General features: G+C 37.8%; 1 protein-coding gene and 1 long non-coding RNA gene across 2 annotated transcripts; one reads left to right on the top strand and one right to left on the bottom strand.

Moving 5' to 3' along the window:
- Positions 1 to 208: 208 nt before the first annotated feature.
- On the bottom strand, positions 209 to 2,997 carry LOC129408306 (uncharacterized). The gene is made up of 3 exons (XR_008631874.1): positions 2,971 to 2,997; positions 2,828 to 2,896; positions 209 to 2,489 (listed from the first exon to the last, which is right to left on the bottom strand). It is a non-coding gene; the product is annotated as an uncharacterized LOC129408306 (long non-coding RNA).
- Positions 2,998 to 8,675: 5,678 nt separating this feature from the next.
- On the top strand, positions 8,676 to 21,660 carry pou1f1 (POU class 1 homeobox 1). The gene is made up of 7 exons (XM_020920401.2): positions 8,676 to 8,805; positions 14,173 to 14,319; positions 14,419 to 14,517; positions 19,498 to 19,773; positions 20,571 to 20,735; positions 20,924 to 20,984; positions 21,429 to 21,660. Exons 1-7 carry the CDS (start codon positions 8,676 to 8,678, stop codon positions 21,658 to 21,660), a joined length of 1,110 nt encoding a protein of 369 aa, XP_020776060.1.
- Positions 21,661 to 21,712: the final 52 nt, after the last annotated feature.

Raw genomic sequence — 21,712 nt, 5'->3', positions numbered from 1 at the left:
TTAACCATTTCTGTTAAAGGTTCATTATGTAACTTTTTCTCATAGAGCTGTTATTTGTCTTTAATGTTTCACAGTATGGTATTAAACCTTTCTATCTTCATGGAGACCAAACCAGACTAAGTTACAGGTCAGAAAGAGGAGGCACAGTCAGAAAGCCTGTTTTTCAAGATATTTTTGAGCTATAAAACCACCTGTAATTGAGTAAATGTAAGGTAATCTGTTTAATGTCATATTGTGGAACATTTGAAGCATGACAGAAACAAGACGTGATGGACCCCCAAAAGTTACATAGTGCACTTATAACCCTCACACAGCCACACAAACCAAAAACAAAAATATGTATTCATGGATGTCAGCTTCTTAGACAAGTTATAATATTTCACAATTCTGAAACTCTTGTATATATTTTTCTGTAGCTATTACACAAGCCGTTGACAAGTTTTATTCCGACAACAAGCAAGTTTGCCTAAATGAAATGCACTCTCATAGGCAGAAGAATAATAAACAAGTTAATTAATTTCCAACATCTTCAATTACCCTGTTCTATATCTTAAATAAAACACATTTGACACAAACCACACTTCCAATTAGTACTAGCAGCTAATTAATATATGAAGTGTTAAAAGTTTTGGCTTGTTTCACCCTCTTGTGGTTTTAAGGTACAGACACGTCAGACCATTTAGATGCGTGCAAACACATATAAGTCAATACATATTTATTACATCTGGGAAATATGTTGCCATCCCTTTATAACCATTGCTTTTGCCTGAGTCCATCTGCTGTCTTGTGCACTGCTGTGATACCTGTGTGAATGCCCGCTCCCCCAGTTCCCATACAACAGCAACTGAGCATCTGTGGAGGGAATTTATTCTGAGCTAGATGAAGAAAAGAATATTCTCAAAGTTTATTCATGAACTTTTGATTTGCTTTTTTTCTTAGGGGCACCTGCTTGTCTCAGGAATATTATTGCTTTGCCTGGATTGTTCCGCAGAATAGCATTAAACTTATCTGTCTTGTATTTATTTGATTACAGTTTACTGCTGTTTTATTGCCTGTGTCTTGGCGGCGCCACTTTATTTTTTATGCAGAGAAAGAAAAATGTAAGATAGAACATTCTCAGCACAAACAACCTCTCTAAGGAGACGAGTAACTTTTCCACCAGAAAGTTTACATACTGCACCTTTAAGGGATCACACTGCACATCATAATATTTGTCTAAGCAACTTGTATGTCTTGACAGGAGAGACACTGGGAGAAGTACCCTGTATACGCTCAGGCGGGATTTGAACTAGTCACCCTCTGACGCTGGGTAAAGATGATCTCACTGCTACCTCAGGTTATTTATGTTACTGTATAAGTGTTTAAAAAAATAAAGTACAGAGCAGTGGGCATGTAAAAGGGGTAAGGGAAAACAGGAATTTTTGAAGCAATGACGTCTTGAGTGGAGAATAGGGACTGCTCAAAGTTGAATGACTCTAATATAATTTTGATTGAATTAAAAACTCTTAAACATAATTAGCTGGAAATCTATAATTGCTTATTATGCTTTATTTATGGCCTCGTAAAAAAATCAGGACATTCACTTTTAACTTTGTTGATACTACCCTCTCGCTATATGTTGTGACTGGGAGATTGGCTTGTGGGTGCAGGGGGGTGTGGGGGGCCTGGATGGTGAGGTGAGGCTGGCCCAGAGCAGGTGCTTGACTGTGGCCCTTTGACTCATGCTCTCTGGTGTAATTACATTGGGACAGGTATTGTTCATGTGTGTGTCTGTGTGAGAGCTGCACCATGGGAAACGTGTACATCCACCATTCCCCCAGCCTTGAATTAACCTATACATTACATTATCTTATACAGTTAAATCCAACTGGATCTCTCTCGTTTGAAAGCACTGTCTGCAACTATACAGCTCTTGATTGCCTTCAGCAGAGTACTCTTCACATTTATATGATTGTTTATTATGTTTATGTGAATTGAAACAGCAATATTTGATAGATCTTTTGAAAATCTCCCAAAAATGATGTGTTGTTGTAACCTGTACCAAACGAACTAGTAAGATATGAATGATACGTGTACCCAGGAATCTAGGTTCTAAAGGAGGAAAGAAGGTGTAATAAATTTAGACTGTAGGTTGAAATGAGAAAAGTGTGTAAAATTTATTGAACAGAATCAATATTCTTCCCCAAATATTACCAGCTTACCCCTACATAAATCAGTCCTTTTGTCCAACAATTTGTCCTTTCAAAATAAAAAGTTCAGTGCTCTGAAAAAAAACTATTGTGTCTCATCTACCCGGGTAGTATGAATTTTTTGTTTCTTTCTTTCGTTGGTGCACAAGATCTTAGCTTAATTCAGCTGTACTGCAATGAAGGCCAGGTCCACCAAGAAGAGACGTCAAGGCGTCCAGCAGGTCCACAGGTCCTGGATCCAGTGACTCCAGCCTCACAGCGAACAGTCCCAGGTCAATTCGGGTCAACAAAAAAACCAACCTGCACAAGCAGGGCAACATTAATACAATTTCCGCAAAGCACAAATTCAGATCTGGTTTAAATCATTTCGAACTACTTTTAACTGGATTACAGTAGCTTGTAGGTTTCCTTTACACAATGCACAGTATTCAACATGTGGCACTAACAGTGCACATGGTAGTGTAACAACCCTTAAAATCTGTATATAAGTTCTGATTTGTACATAGTTATATATATATTTCTCCAGTTGTTTTTTTTATACATTCTCTGAATCATGTAAATAATAAGTGGTCATTGCATCATGTAGTTAAGTCAAGGTAGAAAACAAAATGAAGCTAGCATATCACCTTAACACTCACCGGAGAACAAGAACAAACAAAACCTAGATAAAACTTCCTCTCCAGAACACTTTACAATTTGACGTATCTCTAAGAACCAAAAACAAGTTGTTATTTGACAATTTAAGCAATATTTTACCACATTTTTGCACAATAGAGCTTACATGTGCTGTCCAGCTTCTTCACAAGATGGTGTGCATTTGCAACAGAAACTACAGCACTGTCTACTGGGCGCATATGACACTGCATAGTTAAATGAAATTTAAAGGAACACATTTCCAATTCAACAAGTAAAACTTGGGTGGGTTACATTGTTATTAATGTTGCACAATGTAGATTCTATGGTATGGCATTAAACTTATCTCTCTTAGAACTATTCAGTTACAGGTGTTATTATTTATTACACACATTTTACAGTGAACATGGTCACCTCTCCACAAATATGACCTGTAACTTATGACCTGTAGCTTGATGGATGTCAACAACTTGTCTCCATGGAGATGAATGCTATTCTGTGCACTCAAGGCAAAGCACAAGCATTTCCATAGAGACGATGCTGGTGCACCCACATCAGACAGATTGCCCATTGAACATTTAAATTAAACATTTTATTATTGCTGGTTTAAATATCACAATGCAGAACTTATTGAGAGTTGATAAAATATAAAATCTGAAAATCATGTACTGGGCTTTCAGCTTAACCTGTTTAAGTTTGAATACACTTCACAGCAGCAATATCAGCGTGATTTTAAACCCTTGACCTCCTATGGCCTTGTCTCACTCAGTACATCTGCAATTGTAAATGTTGACCAACTGAAAAGAACTGAATGATTTTGTGGCACTGTGGAACAAGTGGAGAAAACATTAACCAGCCGTATTCATTTATCCTGAACAAATCCAGGCCCAAGGACAAATCTATTGTTGAGACCTTCAGCACAATGTTTCTTTGTACTTTCTTTGGTGTTTTAATTAAATTGGATCTTTATTGCAAACTAACTACTGCCAAACACATCCTTATAAGCTGCGCATGGTGGCATGAAGGTCATAGTCACTTCACCTCTCTACAGACTGGTTGCGGGTTTGAGTCCCAGACCTGGCGGCAACTTTGTATGTGAAGTTTGCAGGTTCTCTAGATTTTGTTTGCCCTTGGTACACGACTGGGTCCCCTGGCTAAATAAAGGTAACAGTACAAATTGTTTGCATGCTTAAAGGTGCACTCTGTGACTTTTCTGGTGGCTGGCTGAAAAAAATTCAAATTAATAAATAAGGGTAGGTATTATAAGCTTTAGCTTGTGCCTGCACAAGGTCATTGATCAGTTTGATTTCATGGTAAGGTTCTACATACTGAATGTTTTTTTTTTGTAGGCATCAAGCTGTATGTATATATGTAGACTGGAATGAGTTATACATTGACCAAATAAAATAAAATAAAATTAAAAATTAAATGACAGTGGCCTGTACTTTAAATGAAATAATTCTTTGAAAACCTGACCTTTAGCTTGGCTTTGTGGAGACCCGTGAGATAAAAGAAATGCCATATTGTAGAACATTACAGGCAAAGTAATAACATCTCCATGGAGACAAGCAGGGGTCAGACCCCCCACAAGAATAGTTACATAGTGCCCCTTTAATTGCATGTTGATTTAATTTGTAAAGTATGTGTGTCAGACTGAATTTAGTTTTAGTTTAGAAGAATGAGTCTCAAAATATCACACATTTCATAGTGTAGACAATGGCCTTTTTTATTGTACTGTATTATGCAGTGTTATGCTTTCATAATATCTGAACATTTTGTAGATATCATGCGGTTGTTTTTTCACTGTTGACTCATCTCCTCCAGCTCCAGGCTCCTGCACTGTCTTTCTGTTTAAATTTAGTTCAGATATCTTAAAATGTGCTTGTTTACTGTTAAAAGACAAAGGCAAATTCATCCCCATTAGACTGAGATCTCGAGAGCCCCACACACACATATTCTTACTAACCACTATCATTATCTGTCATTGAAAATAATTTAGCCACCAGTTGTAACAGATGTCCCAAGTCATTTTACTACTGCTAATTTTCCAAAGGTTTGACAGTGGCAGTGACTGTTTTGTAAAAATGTAATAGCCTTAAAAGAGGTGATTTGGTGCGTACAAAACACTGCAGTCTTTTACCAGCTGGGAGGGTGGTCTTTTAGCCTGTGTGGGTGTAGCTCCAATAAAAAGACATGAAAATATTTTGAGAATTCTTCTGCCATTCTGGTCTGAGACTATTTTCTCTCACAATATCACGCTGTTTATTATGTAAGCTTTAACGCAACTCGGGATAACTATAAATTAAAGTTGAGAAGCACTGCATGCGGCCATTCCTTTTCTCAACAAATTAATTCATGGCCACTATCTGCTTCTGTCCATGTATGTTGTTGTTTTGCCTAGAGAATGTTCCCTCTCTCATTTAATGAATTATAGGTGGCTAAATACGTATCTTGATAAACATGCATTCTACTGTGAGTGGGCTTGCCTCCCTCCTGCTTGTTTCCATGTTGAGAGGTTTAATGCCACACTGACTGAACATTCTACAGGGTTAAGTTGGGGACCCTCCACTTGAAAAGTTAAATATGATACTAGAAATATTTTTGAGAAAACAGTACTTCAGTAATTGGATATAGTGGCTGCATTTTCCAGATTCAAACATTTAATTGTAATGTATTGAGTGAAAATTATTTCTGAAAGTGTAAGCGATTTGTATATAGTCATTTGTAAAATCATATTGTAAATCAAAATATATATACAATACTATGACTGCCCTTTGAGTTAAAGTGGTTCAGTGATATTTTTATTCATACCATTTTAAACAGTTACTTATTACTGTAGACTAAAATTAGACCCTCTTTGATGTCCCTGCATCATTACTGCCCACAGCTCTAACAGTGAATGTGCTCTATGTTGTAAAACTAAAAGTGAAAGAAAATAGAAAAGAGCTATTGTCAGCGGCCGGAGCCTCACAGGCTGCAGATCTGCAGCATGTTGTGTCGTGCCTACCACCCACCATCTCTCTCTCTCTCTCCCAGCTGCTGCCCACCAACATCTCCAATAGTGTAGCAAAGCCTGGATCAACAAAACTCAACAACAACAACAACAGCACACGCGTCCAAAGATTAACCTGTTCTCCTGTAGAGACTCGCTCTCCCCAACCGTACAACACTTTATGAACACCTCACAGACAATATAAGACAATAGTCAAGCCTCCAGTGTCATTGTGAGGTAATACTACGGGGAATTGGAGGGGACAGGTCAGGAAGTGAAAAGATAGAACTCCCAAGATAGGGTCAGTACCATAGGATTTTAGAAGAGGTAGTGTTGCTATGTGAAAAAGAACATAAATCAATATACAGGAAACACAAAATAATAAAGAATTTAAAGATTACATGTATTAAAATTTTCATTCTGTTCAATTATGGTACTGAAAGTTGTAATTATAATTAAGTGAAAACAAATACAATATTTCTTATGAAATTATTTCCCCTCATTTTTATGCATTGAATTTGTAAATAATTTCTCCTCATTGTTAATTAAAAGCTTTATTGGTAAATTGCAGTAAAGTCAAATATTGTGAAACTTGTCCATTCCAAACAAAAGCTTGAAATAAACAATAAACTGGTGTTGCCTGGAGGTCATTTTGTTGTGACATGCTAAGTGTCTGCCGCCACAGTGCAGCCCTCACTCACAGAGAGATAAGAGGAGGAAGAGCTCTCTGGATCGGGTTTCTGCACCGCTCTGGTCCCTAATCCCGGCTTTGGGAGCGGGATGGGAGACATACAGGTCAGGGCAAACACCAATGATCACTGATTCTTCTGGGATTGGCAAGAGCAAGGGCTGATGGGAAAAGCAGAGCACAGGTGGGATATAAATACCTGCAGTGGAAAGGCCCATGAGATGCTGAGGCTGGGACTGACAGATTGGAGCATCGCATTGACCGGGGCTTCTCAGCAGTGGTGCACGGGTCGATGGTGGTACGCAAACTTATTATGATGGTGTTTTTCATACTTTAAGACCAAGTTTAGTATCTGGAGGTAGTGATAGTAATACTGATGATGATTAGGGTTTAATTTGTTTAAAGTTCAGATTACTTTTCAGTGCTGAATGAGTTTGGGTTTTGGTCCAGTTTTAGTCTTGCCTTTAGACCTGTTTATTTGCCCTGGCTCAGTACCAGGTCTTGGTTTCAGTGCAGGATTTCATATGGCATTTCTTATGTTAGTCTTCAGTTTCCATTTCAGTTATTTTAAGTCCTGGGTTTGAATTTATTTAGGCCAGATTTAGTCTTGATTAAGTTCTGGTTAGTAAATTTTTTGATTCGTCAATGTTCAGTAAAAAAAAAAAAATCTGTTATCACTGCGTAGTATTTCTGGTGTGAGTGCACCAGCTTCATCTCCATGAAAATACTATAACTTTGCCTTGAATGCACCACAGTATGGCATTTATCTTCATAGAGGCAAGTTGTTGACACCTATTAGGCTACAGTTATACAGCTCATAAGTTGTCTTTAATTTCCCACTGTACACTGTTAGCAATTGCATTTCTCATTTTTGTTTACTGTTTGTCAGTGTGAAAAGTTTGGGAACCGCAGGCATAGACATTTAATGAGAGAAGCACAATGCACTGAATCGCAACTTGAGACTTAATACTATTTTTTTCCGGGGAAGTTTTGGCTGAGTGTAGCAGTGCCTAAAACTGTGAAGAACAGTGGCAGAACTGCTGACATCCTTTTTTATTTCCTTCAACACAGAAAACCAAAAAAAAGTCGGTAACCTTTCGCACTTTTCTACCTGAAAACTCCCCAGGTACTGAGCGGCGGCGATGCTTGACTGAGGCAGAGACCAAAAGGATCAAAAAGACAAGAAAAAGGGCAAAGAAGAAGGAAAAAAAGATCCCTGGGAGAAGTTATGTAACAATTTGGAATTAGATTGAGTCAACAACAAAAACATAATAATGAATAGACACCAGCCATATTGTATTTTGCATTGCTTTTAACATTGTACAAGTATTAGTTGAGATTTAGCTGGAGGAAGCAAAAAGTGAGTAACCTATTGCACTTTTCTACCTGCAAATTCCCCTGCCAGACAAGAAAAAGGGCAAAGGGAGAGGAGAGAAAGGGAGTTTGGGGGATTTAGGTTGAGTCAACAAATCAACAAAATGGAATGAATAGACACCAGTCACAGTTCTTAAACCTCTGTTAAGTATTAGTTGAGATTTAGCTGGGGGAAAGCAACAACGTGGCTATTGCACTTTTCTACCTGCAAATTACCCACACAGACAAGAAAAGGGGAAAAGAAGGAGGAAAGAAGGATCAATGAGACAAATTTGGTCACAATTTAGGATTAGGGTGAATCAAGAAAACAAGAGTGGAATAAATAACACGATTTACAGTCATTAACGCATTATCAAGTATTAGTTGATTTTTGAGAAGAAGACAGAAGAGTTTCTACTTGCTAGGAAGACAAGGAAAAGGGTAAAGATCCTTCTTGAAAGGAAAGGAGAAAGAGAGTTTGGACAAATTAGGTGAAAATTAGTATGAGGTCGAGTCAATAAAACAACAAAATGAATGAAATGACACTGATTACAGTCATTAAAGTGTAAAGTTTCAGTTGAGATAGCTGAGGAAAACCAAAAAAAAAAAAGTTTCTACTTGCAAATTCCCCAGATAGACAAGACAAGGGCAAAAAAGCGAGAGAAAGATAGCTGAGACAAATTAGGTCACATTTTGGGATTAAGCTGAGTCAACAAAACAGCATAATGGAATAAATAGAGACCATCTGCAATTGTTAGAGTGCCGTATTAGTTGAAATTTAGCTGGTGGAAGCGTCTGGGGAGAGGGAGAGCAGGCAGCGATGGCATGCCAGGCATTCAGTACAGACTCGTTCAGTCCTCTGGCTCCGGAGTTGCCCATCCTGATGCATCACGCGTCCACCAGCGACTGCCTGTCTTCTGGCTCTCACGCCCACTCCATGGTGTCTGCAGGTAAACAACAGCCACACTACTGCAATAACAACAAACACAAACACACTGGACATATGCAAATTGTATGTAGCATTTGTATATTTGTTTAGACAGGCACTTATTTATAGAAAGTTAACTCATTAACAAAGGAGATGGCTTGTATCATATTTTTCAAAGTATGTTTTTGTAGTACATTTGGACATTATTCAATTATATTCTCCAAAATAATACACTTGTTCAAGAAAAATACCCTATAATAGTAAACTTTAGAATCTAAACTTTTAGTGTATTCCAAATTTTAAAACAAATAGCTACTTTTCTATTTTACTTCATTGTTTATGGCAATAAAAAAACAAGATATGGATTTCTGCCTATGAAAAGCAAGTCTTCCCTACATTAAAGGTCCTATATTGCACAAATTGGATTCTCTTGAGCTCTAAAATCCATGTCAGAATGTTGTTTACCTCATCAAAAACATACCTGAAGCTGTGTTTTGTTTCATTCATACATGTTTGAGTAATCCCTTATTATTAGTCTGTCTACAACTTCAAAGATCAAACTGCTCTGATCCACCTGCCGATGTTATGAAGCAGTAGTTTTCAAGTTAACAGCTGCTTTTACCTGTAGTTCAGTAGAGGCAATTCTAGGGCTGAAATCATCTAACTGATTCTGGTGAAAGTGAAAGGAGTTTAAAAACACATTGGAGCATTTCCTGCTTTCTGTTTGAGAGAAGAACTCAGTCTAAATGTGTAGGATTTGTTTGTTATGTGTGAATGAAACAAATGCGTTATAACATAGATCAGAAAACAGCTCAAATATGGGCCCCTTAATAGGCAAGGCCCTGCATGAATCTGAAATATTCACTCCCTTTGTTTAGTCCTGACTCTGGGCACCAGCAGGAGGCCAGTCCCTGAGGTTCTCAGAGTGCAAGATGGTTCATATGGCACTAACATGTCACAGATGTACTTTGGTGCTTGGCCATGGAGAGACTTGTACACAACAAAGCCACTTTAAAGTCTATGAGCCACAGGAAGCCAGTGCAGAGACCTGAGCACAGGACGCATGTGCTTGTACTGGATAGAGTCAGAAACCGAGTGTTCTGGATGTTCTGCAGCTGTCTCACAGCTTGTTTGGAGAGGCCAGTGAGCAGGCTGTTACAGTAGTCTAACCTACTGGAGACAAATGCATATAAGATAAGTCTCTCCAAGTCTGCTTTAGACAGTATACCTTTGATTTTTTGCTATGTTCTTAAGGTGGTAAAAGGCTGCAGATGTTATTGAGTTGATGTGGCTGTTAAAGTTCAAATCTGAGTCCATTATTACCCCTGATTTGAAAGTTTTAGAGAGAGAGACTGGAGGTGACTGCTAACACTGTTTCTTTGTTTTTGTGGGCCAAAGACTATGACTTCTGTCTTGTCTGAGTTTAGCTGGAGAAAGTTGTTTTGCATTCATACACTGATCTGTTGGATGCAGTGGCAGAGTGAGTCTACTGGTCCATAGTCCCCTGCTGCCAGTGAGACAAAGACAAAGTTCACTCTATTGCATTTAACAAGAAATACACATATCAAGTTTTATTGTAGTCATAGTAGTATACTTGTACTACACAAGTACAAGGAATATCACCACATATATAGTAGTAGCCCTGTTAGGTTTTGTTGGGTGAACTTCCCCTCTTAATGCATATGAACTGTAAGTTACATTTGTCTGAGTGATTCGTATTCAGACCTTATTATGTAAATGCATGTATTCAGCTGGTCTGGCTCAGCTGTTTAAGAAGTGGATAATTAAACTTCCTGAGGCCCTTCTCATCATGGGGCATTGTGGGTAAAACTTCCTGGGCCCGCTCTGTGCTATTGTTTCGGTTCAAAATACACTGGGAACTATACGGAGGCTAAGATGGCTAAGAATAGTTTGAGACCGAACAATATAAAAGCCATTGTGAAAGCAGGGTGAGGACACGGAAGTGCTCAAAATTTAAATGAATTTATAATATGAGAAGAAAACAAAAAAGAAAAGTATGCAACATAAAGAAATACTAGTCCAGTACTGCTACTACTACAAATATCACTACAATTACCACCACCACCACTGCATATCATCTAAGAGTTTTAGGTTGATGCAAAATTAGTTGCAATAGAGATAACGATTTAAAATCAAATATCCTAGATTTTGAATGGTCAACCATCAAAACTGTATATATTAAAAGAAACTGAATCCCATGTTTAGTATATTGTGATGATATCTTCCTTCTGCTGTCATCTATTTGAAACTATTCTGAACCAATTTCACAGCTGAAAAAAAACTGTCCCTCCTAAAATGCACCCATGCTGAAGTAATAGCACATAAAATAGTATGACCAGTACTAGAAATTGTTCTAAAAATATACTTGACATATTTTAGGGTTAATAATTCTCTACTCTCTTTTGTAAAGTGAGATGCATAGTGAGAATGTGTTACTTTGCTCTGCTAAAATCTTTGTAAGACGTTATAACAAGTTTGGTTAAGTTTATTGTTTGCCAGGGCCCATGTACAAAGTCACTAGTCATACAAAAGAAAAGATGATTTGTACCAGATTTGTCTACTGCTGTTTTCCAACTGCAGTTCCCGGGCAGATGAACATGCATTAAAAATACACATTTCATTATATTATAATTATTATAAGACTAACTTAGTTCATCATTAACATTAGCAGTAAAATATGATCAAATGTCACCAGTGCGATCAAATCACCAAACTGTCCTCCTATAGTACACAAAATGGACTCTTGTGAGCTTTAAGCCATGTTAGAATGTTGTTACCTCTTCAAAAACGTACCTCAAGCTTTTGTTTCATTCACACATGTAACACTTTATTATTATTCTCTCTACACCTCCAAAGCTCAAAATGCTCTGTTCCATCTTGTAACGTTATGAAGCAGCAGTTTTCAAATTAAAAGCTACTTTTACCTTTTGTTCAGTAGAGATTCCAGATTGGAAATCATCCAAATGATTCTGGTGAAGGCGTATGGAGTTTACAAACACAGTGGAGGACTTCCTTTATTACCACATGACATCACAAGGTGGAACAGAGCATTTTCTCTTTCACAGAAGAATCAGCCTATATATGCAGGTTTGTGTGTTAAACATGCATGAATGAAACAAAACAAACAAATAAAACACAACTATAGGTATGTTTTTGATGAGGAAACAAGATTATAACATAGATTAAAAAAACAGTGTAATATGGGCTCTTTAAATGTTATTAGTCCCTTACTTGCAGATGCCCATTTTAAATATAAATACTTGAATGAACAATTGAATTAAAAATAGAAAGGCAGTGAGGATGCGAGCAGGCACTTAGCCCATGTTTTAAATCGTTCATGCCAAATCAGTGTACTCCAAATGTGTCATCTAGCAGGGATAATTTGCTTCCTGTATTGCATTCATCTCCCCATCTGCCACCTCCAAGTACCTATAAGAGGAGATGTTTTTTTTTTCCATATAATACACATATCTACTCAGCAATGTGCAGTTTATATGAGCTGCATTATGATGAATCTTTGCAGTGCCAGGATTAAGAATAATGAATGTGTTTGTATCAAAATTATAATCACATCTCAGTGCACTGGTCTTTTGCTGTCACATTAAGTTGATAAAAGATTTCAATAATAAATAATATATTACATAACGTTAGCAGCATCAACCACCTCTCCAACGTAATGATGGTTTTCCAAAAGAAAAGGAATTTTCTTATGGACATAAGGAAAAAAAAAAAAAGTATATACGGATATATGAATAGGTACACACAATTTATATGGAAATGAAGATTTAGCTTGTACAGTAGAGCCAGTGGTTTTCTTCAGTTGTCCTTATATACTGGCTAAGATCCTAGAGTTATTTGAAGTTATTATGTCGTTACTTCAATATAAGAAGCAATATATTTTGGGGCTCAATATTTATCATGTGCACATTTTCTTTGCAATAATCTGGAGATTTTTTGTTATTTTTGTTTTAATAAGATAAGATTTGAGCTGTAGAGGGTTTAATAACTATCTTCCAGAGCTACTTATTGGTTCATTTTGCTATTTATTTGTTGCAGCCCAGGCCTTTTAATGATATTGTCTATTTAAAAGTGTTTTTTTTAAGGATTATCTTATATAATTCCCATTGTATCTGTACCATAAAGTAGTTTCAGTTTTACTGTTTATCATAATATATCCGTGTACCCATATACCCTGTTTCAATATGTGTTATTGTGATATGCCTAGGGATGGACCAAACTAATTCAAACTAAATAGCAGCGTCAGGCATTGCTATTAGGCCTGTATACAGTAAATTTGGAATGTAAAAGCGCTATCAGTACATTTCTAAAGCTAAAAGGAGATGGGCGGATGGCTACTTTTGCTTTTTATGTGTCAAAAATACTGTATTCTAGTATAGAAATATATTGCTTCTAGTGTATAGGGTACCTTGTAATTTTCTCCACACTTGGCAGTCACAATCAGTGTGTCAGACTTTAAAGGTGGATAGCATTCGCATTCATGGTTCGTGGTGGACACTGGGGGAAAAAAGGTTTCCACTGCGAATTTTACATAGTTTAAAGATCCTACATTACACAAAATGGTTTCTTATGAACTTTCAGTCATACTGTTGCCTCATCATAAACATACTTGGAATTGAAATGCTCAGTCCTAGCTTGTGATGTCATGTATTGGTAGTTTTTAAGTTAACATCTACCTCATACTGTTAGTTCAGTAAAGACTGGCATTTCCAGAGCTGAAATCATCCAAATGATTCTAGTGAAGGTGTATGGAGTTTAAAAACACAGTGGAGCATTTCCTGTATTATCACATGACATCACAAGGTGGACTAGATTGTTTTCAGTTTGAGATAAGTACTTAAACATACAGGGTTTTGTACATTAGTGAATGAACCAAAACACAATTTTAGGTGTTTTTGATGGGGAAACGACATTGTAACACAGATTAGAAAACAGCAAAAATGGGCCCTTTAACAAGAATAAAAGTGGAGTGAATATGATTGATTGAGATTCAGGAGCAGAACCACGTCTCAACCTCCGCCTACTCCTCTCCAGCAAACCACAGCTCAGCTCAATCACGCCTTCAATTACCCAGAAGCCCTATTTATACAGACTATCCTGACAACACCGTTTGTCTCCGCTCTCTCAACCCCCTCCCTCCCACCTCGTGCCTCTTGTCCATCCTTCACCTGAAGACATCTTCAAAGAGGGGGGGGTCCTGAATCGGCTAGGCTGACCACCTGAGACCGAGCCCTCATCCAGAGTCTCCTCCCAGCCATCACATCTATCCATCAATAACTATCTTTATTGTGTTTCATTGTTATGGCGTAGTTCTTCCTAGTGAATAACCAAATAACTGTTTTTCCTTCAGTTTCCTCTGGACTGTCCCTGGGTCAGTCGTCCAAACGCTCTCACATGCACCTCTCCACCACTCCCCTCGGAAATGCACCCCCAAGCCTACATTATCCAGTCACCCCCTGTCACTATGGCAACCAGCAGGCCTATGGCATGATGACAGGTGAGGCACTTCTGTATAGAAAAACTGGACACTAGCCTACTTTCTGTACCTGTGGATGTCAAAGGAGGATAATGTCATGTTATTCCCATATCTGTGCAGCTCAGGAGATGCTCTCAGCCAGTATTTCTCAAACTCGGATCCTTCAGACCTGCGCTGTGCCTCACCCAAATATGGTCAGCGCCACCAACCCATTGCAAGGTAACTTTGCACACACTCACACACAACTATCTATATCTGGTAATAGAGATAGGGATGCATAGGACCCTAGCCAGGCTGGTGCCACGTAGTGCCTCCACTCAATTTCATTTCTCTCCAGCGACTAGGTCAGGAATCGTAATACACTAGACGGTTTGCAAGAAACCCGGAAGTTGTAGACCATGCACCAGCCAATCAGCGAAGAGCTGTGTGGTACAGCACAACAATAAACAAAGTGGTTGCGATGGATTTAGACGAAGCCATACATTCTGTGTTTGCAACGATTCCTGAGATCTGAGATCTGAATCCTGAGGATTTAAAGCGGGAACAAAGAGAATGTTTGCTGAATTTTATCAAGGGGAGACGTTATTGCCCTTCTTCTTACAGGATTTGGGAAAAGCTTAATATACTAGTGAGCCCATTACATACCCACCTACCATTGAGCAAACGAATCCTAATGCTGCAAGGTCAGACGGTTTCCACGAAGTGAAACCGGCTGATGAATCAGGCTAATAGGACCCAGCAAAGTACTCTAAATAATTACCTAAATAATCACCTCATTCACTGTGATGACTTTATAAATGCTTTTCACAACAGAAACCAGAGCAGTTCCCAGTCATTGGACAATAAAACACTTTATAATCAGATGCAGACAGTTGTGAGGTAAATTCAAATTTTGCTCAAATACATGAGAAAAAAATTGTGTCTTTAAGCTGTTAGCCAGTTCCGCCAAACATATTCTGCCATTACTGCTGCTTTATTTCAGCCCTGATCTGATCCAATTAACATTTGCACTTGTTAAATGAAAAAGTCCTTTGGATAATGGACCCAGTGTTGTAAGGGCTTTAATAAAACAGTGAGGTGTCCGCGGATCTGCTGCTTAAGAGCCTTCTGGGGTAACAGCACCGAAGACTACCTTGGGTAACATTGTTCAGTACAGGTACAGGTAGAAGAATTACTTGTAATTTTAAGTGACTAAATATATTGTAACTTTATAGGATTAAAGCTACAGTATGAAACTTTTCTGGTGATGGGTCCACCACAGATTTTATTTGTCAGTGCATTGTTAAGCAATGCAACCTGTAACAAATTTAATACTGTGAAATTTCCATAGAAAACCTCTGGGGGAACCTCTACCAGAAAAGTGTCATAGTGCACCTTTAATAATCAAATAGAAATAGGTAAAATGGTTCAAGGTCCTAGTAGTATGCATAGAAGGAATCAATATTATTATGCAAATTACTGTGCACATTTAAGCACATAAATTGTTATAGCCAGGGCAGGCAGCTACAGTTGGTTCAATTAAACAAGAAAAAATAAAATATAATGAGAAAGAATATATTAATTAAAATGTATTCATGTACATATGGCTACTTCTCAATGCAAAAAGAGCTTTAGAGATAATTCACTTGCATTGTCTCAACATGTACTAGTACATGCGTTTGAAGAAAAGCACATTCAGGGTACTTATCATTCTATACAACACCATCTTAACCCAAGTCAGTGAAAATGGAAAAACGCAGAGGAAAAATCATTTAACAAAAGTACAATAATTAGGATTTGGTAAATGACTAGAGCGTATGCATGTTTTAATAATAAGAGGTTGAGGATTGCAACAGAACTATGTAATTACCAGAGGCAGACAGGAGCGGGTCAGAGGAGAAATTACCTCTTTCATTTTTAAAGGCGCTCTCAAAGTTTTTAATGGCTCAGGTCTTACTGTGTCAACTGTAAGACAATGAACAATCCTGGAGTTCAGCACCTGCTCAAGCGTGGCCTGTGTCGTCATGGTTTCCACTATAGAGAGGATTTGTGTTTCTATACGGAAGAGAATAATGAGACAATACAATATCTATACCTTTATGAGTAGTTGTTGAAGTAGCAGTAAATAAATCAAGTGTAGTGGCAATAGCATGGCAACTTAAATCAGAGGTCCAATGTTGTAACAGTATCAAAAACTGTATTTTAATTGTATGTCATTCAATAACTCAAAATTTAAAAGTGTAATTGAAAAAGAACAGAATGAATAAACTAACACATAATAACATTTCAAGCTGTACAATGTAACTTGGTAGTGGGTCCATCAACTGTTTGTCTCCATGGAGATGTTATAGTTTTACCTAGAATGTTCCACAATTATGTACACATTATATTTTCGCTGCCCAAAAAAAATACCCAATTTGTGGGCTTGCTTCTCCACAGATCTGATCTCTAACTTGGTCTAGTAAAGAAATAATAATAAAGCCAAAAAAAAATTTGCACAAAAAACAATAACAGCTGTGTACGTGCAGAGCTTACACATTGAGCAATATTTCCACATATTTATATATTTATTTACTCCAATAGAATACATTTTTCTGCATATTTAGCCTGTACCCATACATACAGGCTAAATGGTCTTCTCTCCTCTCCTCTGAGCTCCGAGTTGTGTTCACAAACCCAGTCTTAGCCCACGTTTGTTTGGAAATGGGCTGTGCATATCTGCCCCCTCCATAAACAAACAAACAAAGGCTGTGTGCTCTGCTGTATCTTACACGTACAGTCTATAGGGAAAGGCTAAAGCAGGATTCATTTCCTTCACTCTGGGATGAAGAATTTGCGATAATAAATAAAGACAAAAATGAAAGGATTTAAATAATTAAACATGTTCAACTTGACAGGATTGGAATCTGGAATTAGAATTTTTTTGGTGCTCCAGCTTTTGTTTTGTAAATTACGCCAATATCATTTTAATGTTATATGAATTTAACTGTGTAAATAATTATGCTATTATGGTGATAATTATTAAACAGCATGGGTAAGGCCTATTATACTGGCCACATCTGTATGGGTTAAGATGTCACCGCAAAACATTATAACCTAGGCTAGTTTAAAGTAAATTAAATGCTTTTTGTGTTTGAAAAACTCAAACTCTCAAAGGTATTCAAAATGTACAGCCCCTGGTTTTATAGAGCGTGTGTTACACTGGGGCAGACACAAGGGGGAGATGTTGCATTTACAAAACTGTATTGGACTTCTACTGGCACTGGATGAGTAGAACAACAGATTTCTAGTCTACATAGAACAGAAAGTCACAGAACGTTTTAGGTTGGATATTAAATCCCGTTTATGTGCAACATGACAACTATCGGTCTGTACAAACTTCCCCTTTATCAAGTAAGATGTTAGATGATGGACAACATTTTCAAGGTAAACTGCATATTTCCGTGTGTTCAAAACACATGTGAAAGAATGTGAAAGAATGTGGAGAAACACAATAGATTAACTCATAAGTGAAGCAATGTGTAACTTTTCCCTTGACCCTATGATGTCATTTATCTGGAAAGTTCCACAGTATGGCAGTAAATATATTTATTAAATCTATTCTATTATTCTATTAGTCTATTATTGCTCAAAAATACCATAATAACTTGCATTCTATACTGTAACAGGTTTGCTTCTCCACTGGCGGAATGAGTAAGATACTATACTATGGAACATTCTACATACAAAGCAATAACATATCCTTGGAGACAGGCAAGTGGTAAAAAATTGTATGCATTAGTTGACATCCAAAGAGTTGTAACTAATTCTTGAGATTATATGCATAAAATGAATGAACGTAGGTCATGTTTATACCATTAAAGAAAATGATCAAGGCTAAAGCTATGCCTGTGTTTGGCTTGTTTTACAGGCGTTGGTCTGCTGACTGATCCACTATAATGAATATAAATCTGATTACGCTGTATAGACAAATTCATTATGTGTGGGGCTTTATCTGTAGCTGCAGCTGTGTTGAACTGAGATACTATGTTAAGAATCAAATGGCAAAATACAATACAATACAATTAGTTAAAGCCATATGCCACTGTGGGACTAATCTGATTATTAAGTGATGTACATGAATAAAGTAGAGCAATTAGCAGAAAAAAAATTGCGGAATATAAGAAGAATATAAGACTCTATACAAGATTCAGAAGGTGAACAGTGTGGACATCTCAACTCAAACTCAGGTGCAGTGACCATGATGAGGAGAGGTCAGCTGAGATGTGTAAAGTGAAGAAACACTGAAAGTAAACAGTATCTACAGATAAGAGGGTTATACAAGGAGAAGTCTGAATGGCTATTTTTCAAAGTAAAGAGGATATTTTGTACAGTGCTGAAAGTAGGCTATTATAACTTTGTCAGTTTTGTAAGCACGCCCTTGGTTTGTGAGGTTTCTGCCTTGCCTGGGATTACATCTTTCAAATGGAAAATACTGCCATGCCTTTTTGTAAATGTAACAAGTACTGTGCTCCACTGTGAACTTCACACAACAGGTGTTTGAAATAAAAGGCAGTTTGTATTATATAGGTTTAATGAAAGGTTTTGGGGTCAAGAATTCAACATTTTTCTACAAATGCATTTTTGTTATTATAAACTATGCTAGTTAAAGTGGTTATTGTGAAAGACCGAATGACAAGAATGATAATATTTTTTAAAAATTGGGAGCTCCAAAGAACTGCAGTGCGGATGTGTTTTTTCTTGTACACAGTTTTCATCTTTGGACCCAACAAGCAGTCGCAACTTTTATTGCATGTGATTGATGTGCATGTCTCTATCTACTAGTAATATTTTTGAATGAACCACTAATCATGTATCGGAGATGCATATGGCACAGTATTATTTTTTTATACAGCCATATTTCTGTCAGTCTGCCCCGGGGCATGTGAGGTGACTGGCCAACAAAATGCCATCTAGTAGTTTGAATGAGTGACCAAATGTTGTACCAAGTGATCCAGATTATCTAGAAAAAGGTTTTGTAAGAGTTGCACAATTATAAGACAGTTGTATGTCAGATGCCCTTTCAGTCACAGTTAATGGAGTGATAACAGTAGTGTCTTGCTCAGTGACTCAACTATCATAATAGACCCTGAATGAAGTAGTAGAGTCTATTCATTCCCACTGACAGTGTTTTGTCTCCCTCACATTTCCTCTTCTCTCTTTCTCTCTCTCTCTCCTTAGGATCCCTCACTTCCTGCTTGTACAAGTTTCCAGACCATGGCCTAAGCAGTGGATCGTGCGCGCTGAGCCATGGTTTCTCCACTCTACCACAGGCGCTGCTCTCCTCTGATGAGACCCCTGGGGGGCTCTCCGCTGTCGGAGGAGGGGAGGGGTTGAAAGCGGACGTCCCCAGAAAGAGCATCCGCGAGCATGACGAAGCTCCCACCATGGACTCCCCGCAGATCCGCGAGTTGGAGATGTTTGCCAACGACTTTAAGATCAGGAGAATCAAGCTGGGTTAGTGCTTGTAGTAAACTGTGTCAAATGTGTTCATGGATGCTCATTTCCATCAAGAGGGTATCCTCTTGCTACAGGACTTTTCTTCTTTTTTTTTAACAATTCTCTAACCCTAACATGTTGGGCAGTGTTTGGTTCCCTAGAAATGTTATTATTTGGCTTGGAATGTTCCACAGTATGGTCTTAAAGCAGGTGATATCACCAAGTCAAGTTACAGGTGACAGATCTGTGAAGAGAATGCATGTTATTAAAGGTATTCTTGAGCAGTAAGTACACTTCGAAATAAATGCAAGATAATTTACTGTGGAACATTCCACGCAAAGCAATAACATCCCCATGGAGTGCTTCTAAACTGGCATTAAGAGGACAGAGACATAGCTAACCTTGTGTTACTGTTATTTTACAAAATAAATTGCCCCCAGCATTTCAAATGTCAAGACTGTATAAATATTGATCTGCTGTTAAATCGGCAAAGTTTAGAATTTGCTGCATGAAGAGCAACTTTAACGATATAATTCTGTAGTGTTGTGTTTTATTAAATTGAAATAACCAACTAAAATATCTAATAATGTCTATATGAATTACACTGTATACGTGTTAATGTGAGCACTTAAACCTGCCCTAATGCTCGAGGGATTTTCTGTGTGGCTTCTGATTGCCTATTTATATTTGCATTACCTTTAAGAGATGTCTTGAGAGTTTCTGGTTCTTTTACATTATTATAGTTCATTACAAAACCAAAAACGCCTTTACCTTTTGTAGCATCTGTTATATACTTGAATGAACCTTACTTCCAGGCTACACTCAGACGAATGTGGGAGAGGCTCTGGCAGCGGTGCACGGCTCTGAGTTCAGTCAAACCACAATCTGCCGCTTCGAAAACCTCCAACTGAGCTTCAAAAACGCTTGCAAACTCAAGAGCATCCTGGAGAAGTGGCTGGATGAGGCCGAACTAGCTGGTGGTGAGATAAAAATACACACAGCATCATATAATCCCAATATGTAATCCCATTTTAGAAGGCATTTTATAGATAATCCCTGCTCAGATTAAGGTATTGTTTTGGACACACATGTTTTTGTTGTATAGACAGCTGTCCTTTTATTCTTGCCAAACTTCTATGTTAAATATTGTGGTAACTTTCCTTTGCAGCCTTGTACAGTGACAAAGTGGGAATGAATGAGAGGAAGAGGAAGCGAAGAACAACTATCAGGTATACATGTAATTACTGTGTTTTAGGTTTGTACACAAGGATATGTGCTTACTCCAAAATACGGTTTACTTCAACTGCTGGCACTATTTCTGCTAGTACTAACTGCTGTGACTTCTGCTACCAAGTGTATTATATCTGTACATCCAAAAATACAAAAAACTTTGCCACTGCTACTATAATACAATATTAGTGCCACTTAACATTGCAAAAATTACCAGTGCAGTTTTAGCTGAAATGAAGTTTTCATCATTGTGAAACCCACTGACACTGTTACTTTAACTACTACTGCTGGCATCTGGTTATAAATACAGTATATCAGCCAAAACATATTCTTGAAATTCTAGCAGGATATTGCATTACTCCAAGTATCTGCCTTGCTCTGTAAATGCGTAACATTGTACGTCATTGTTTGCTTGATAATATCTTTTTATCTCATCTCTGCAGCCTAGGAGCTAAAGAGGCTTTAGAGCGCAGCTTTGTGGAGAAGACCAAACCTTCGTCTCAGGAAATCGCTCGGATCGCCAAAGGACTGCACCTGGAGAAGGAGGTGGTCCGGGTCTGGTTCTGTAACAGGCGGCAGAGGGAGAAACGGGTCAAAACCAGTTTAAACCTGAGTCTGAAGATCAGCCCCAACTGCATCACTCAGATGAGCAAGACCCAGCGGCCAATCACATAGAGACAGACAGAGAGACATTACAGACATCAATATCACTTCATAAAACTAATGC

This window comes from Boleophthalmus pectinirostris, unplaced genomic scaffold (assembly GCF_026225935.1).
Source record: "Boleophthalmus pectinirostris isolate CB_2022bp ecotype Guang Dong unplaced genomic scaffold, ASM2622593v1 HiC_scaffold_1, whole genome shotgun sequence".
Lineage (NCBI taxonomy): Eukaryota > Metazoa > Chordata > Actinopteri > Gobiiformes > Gobiidae > Boleophthalmus > Boleophthalmus pectinirostris.
The sequence above is the reverse complement of the archived record's forward strand: the minus strand, read 5'-3'. Positions and strand labels throughout refer to the sequence as shown.

What these genes read in the sequence shown, in the direction of transcription:
- pou1f1 (XM_020920401.2), top strand. Translation starts at nt 8,676, where the DNA reads ATGGCATGCCAGGCATTCAGTACAGACTCGTTCAGTCCTCTGGCTCCG. An exon ending in CCACTCCATGGTGTCTGCAG is followed by an intron (nt 8,806 to 14,172) that starts GTAAACAACAGC and finishes TTTTTCCTTCAG; the next exon opens with TTTCCTCTGGACTGTCCCTG. An exon ending in CGCCACCAACCCATTGCAAG is followed by an intron (nt 14,518 to 19,497) that starts GTAACTTTGCAC and finishes CTCTCTCCTTAG; the next exon opens with GATCCCTCACTTCCTGCTTG.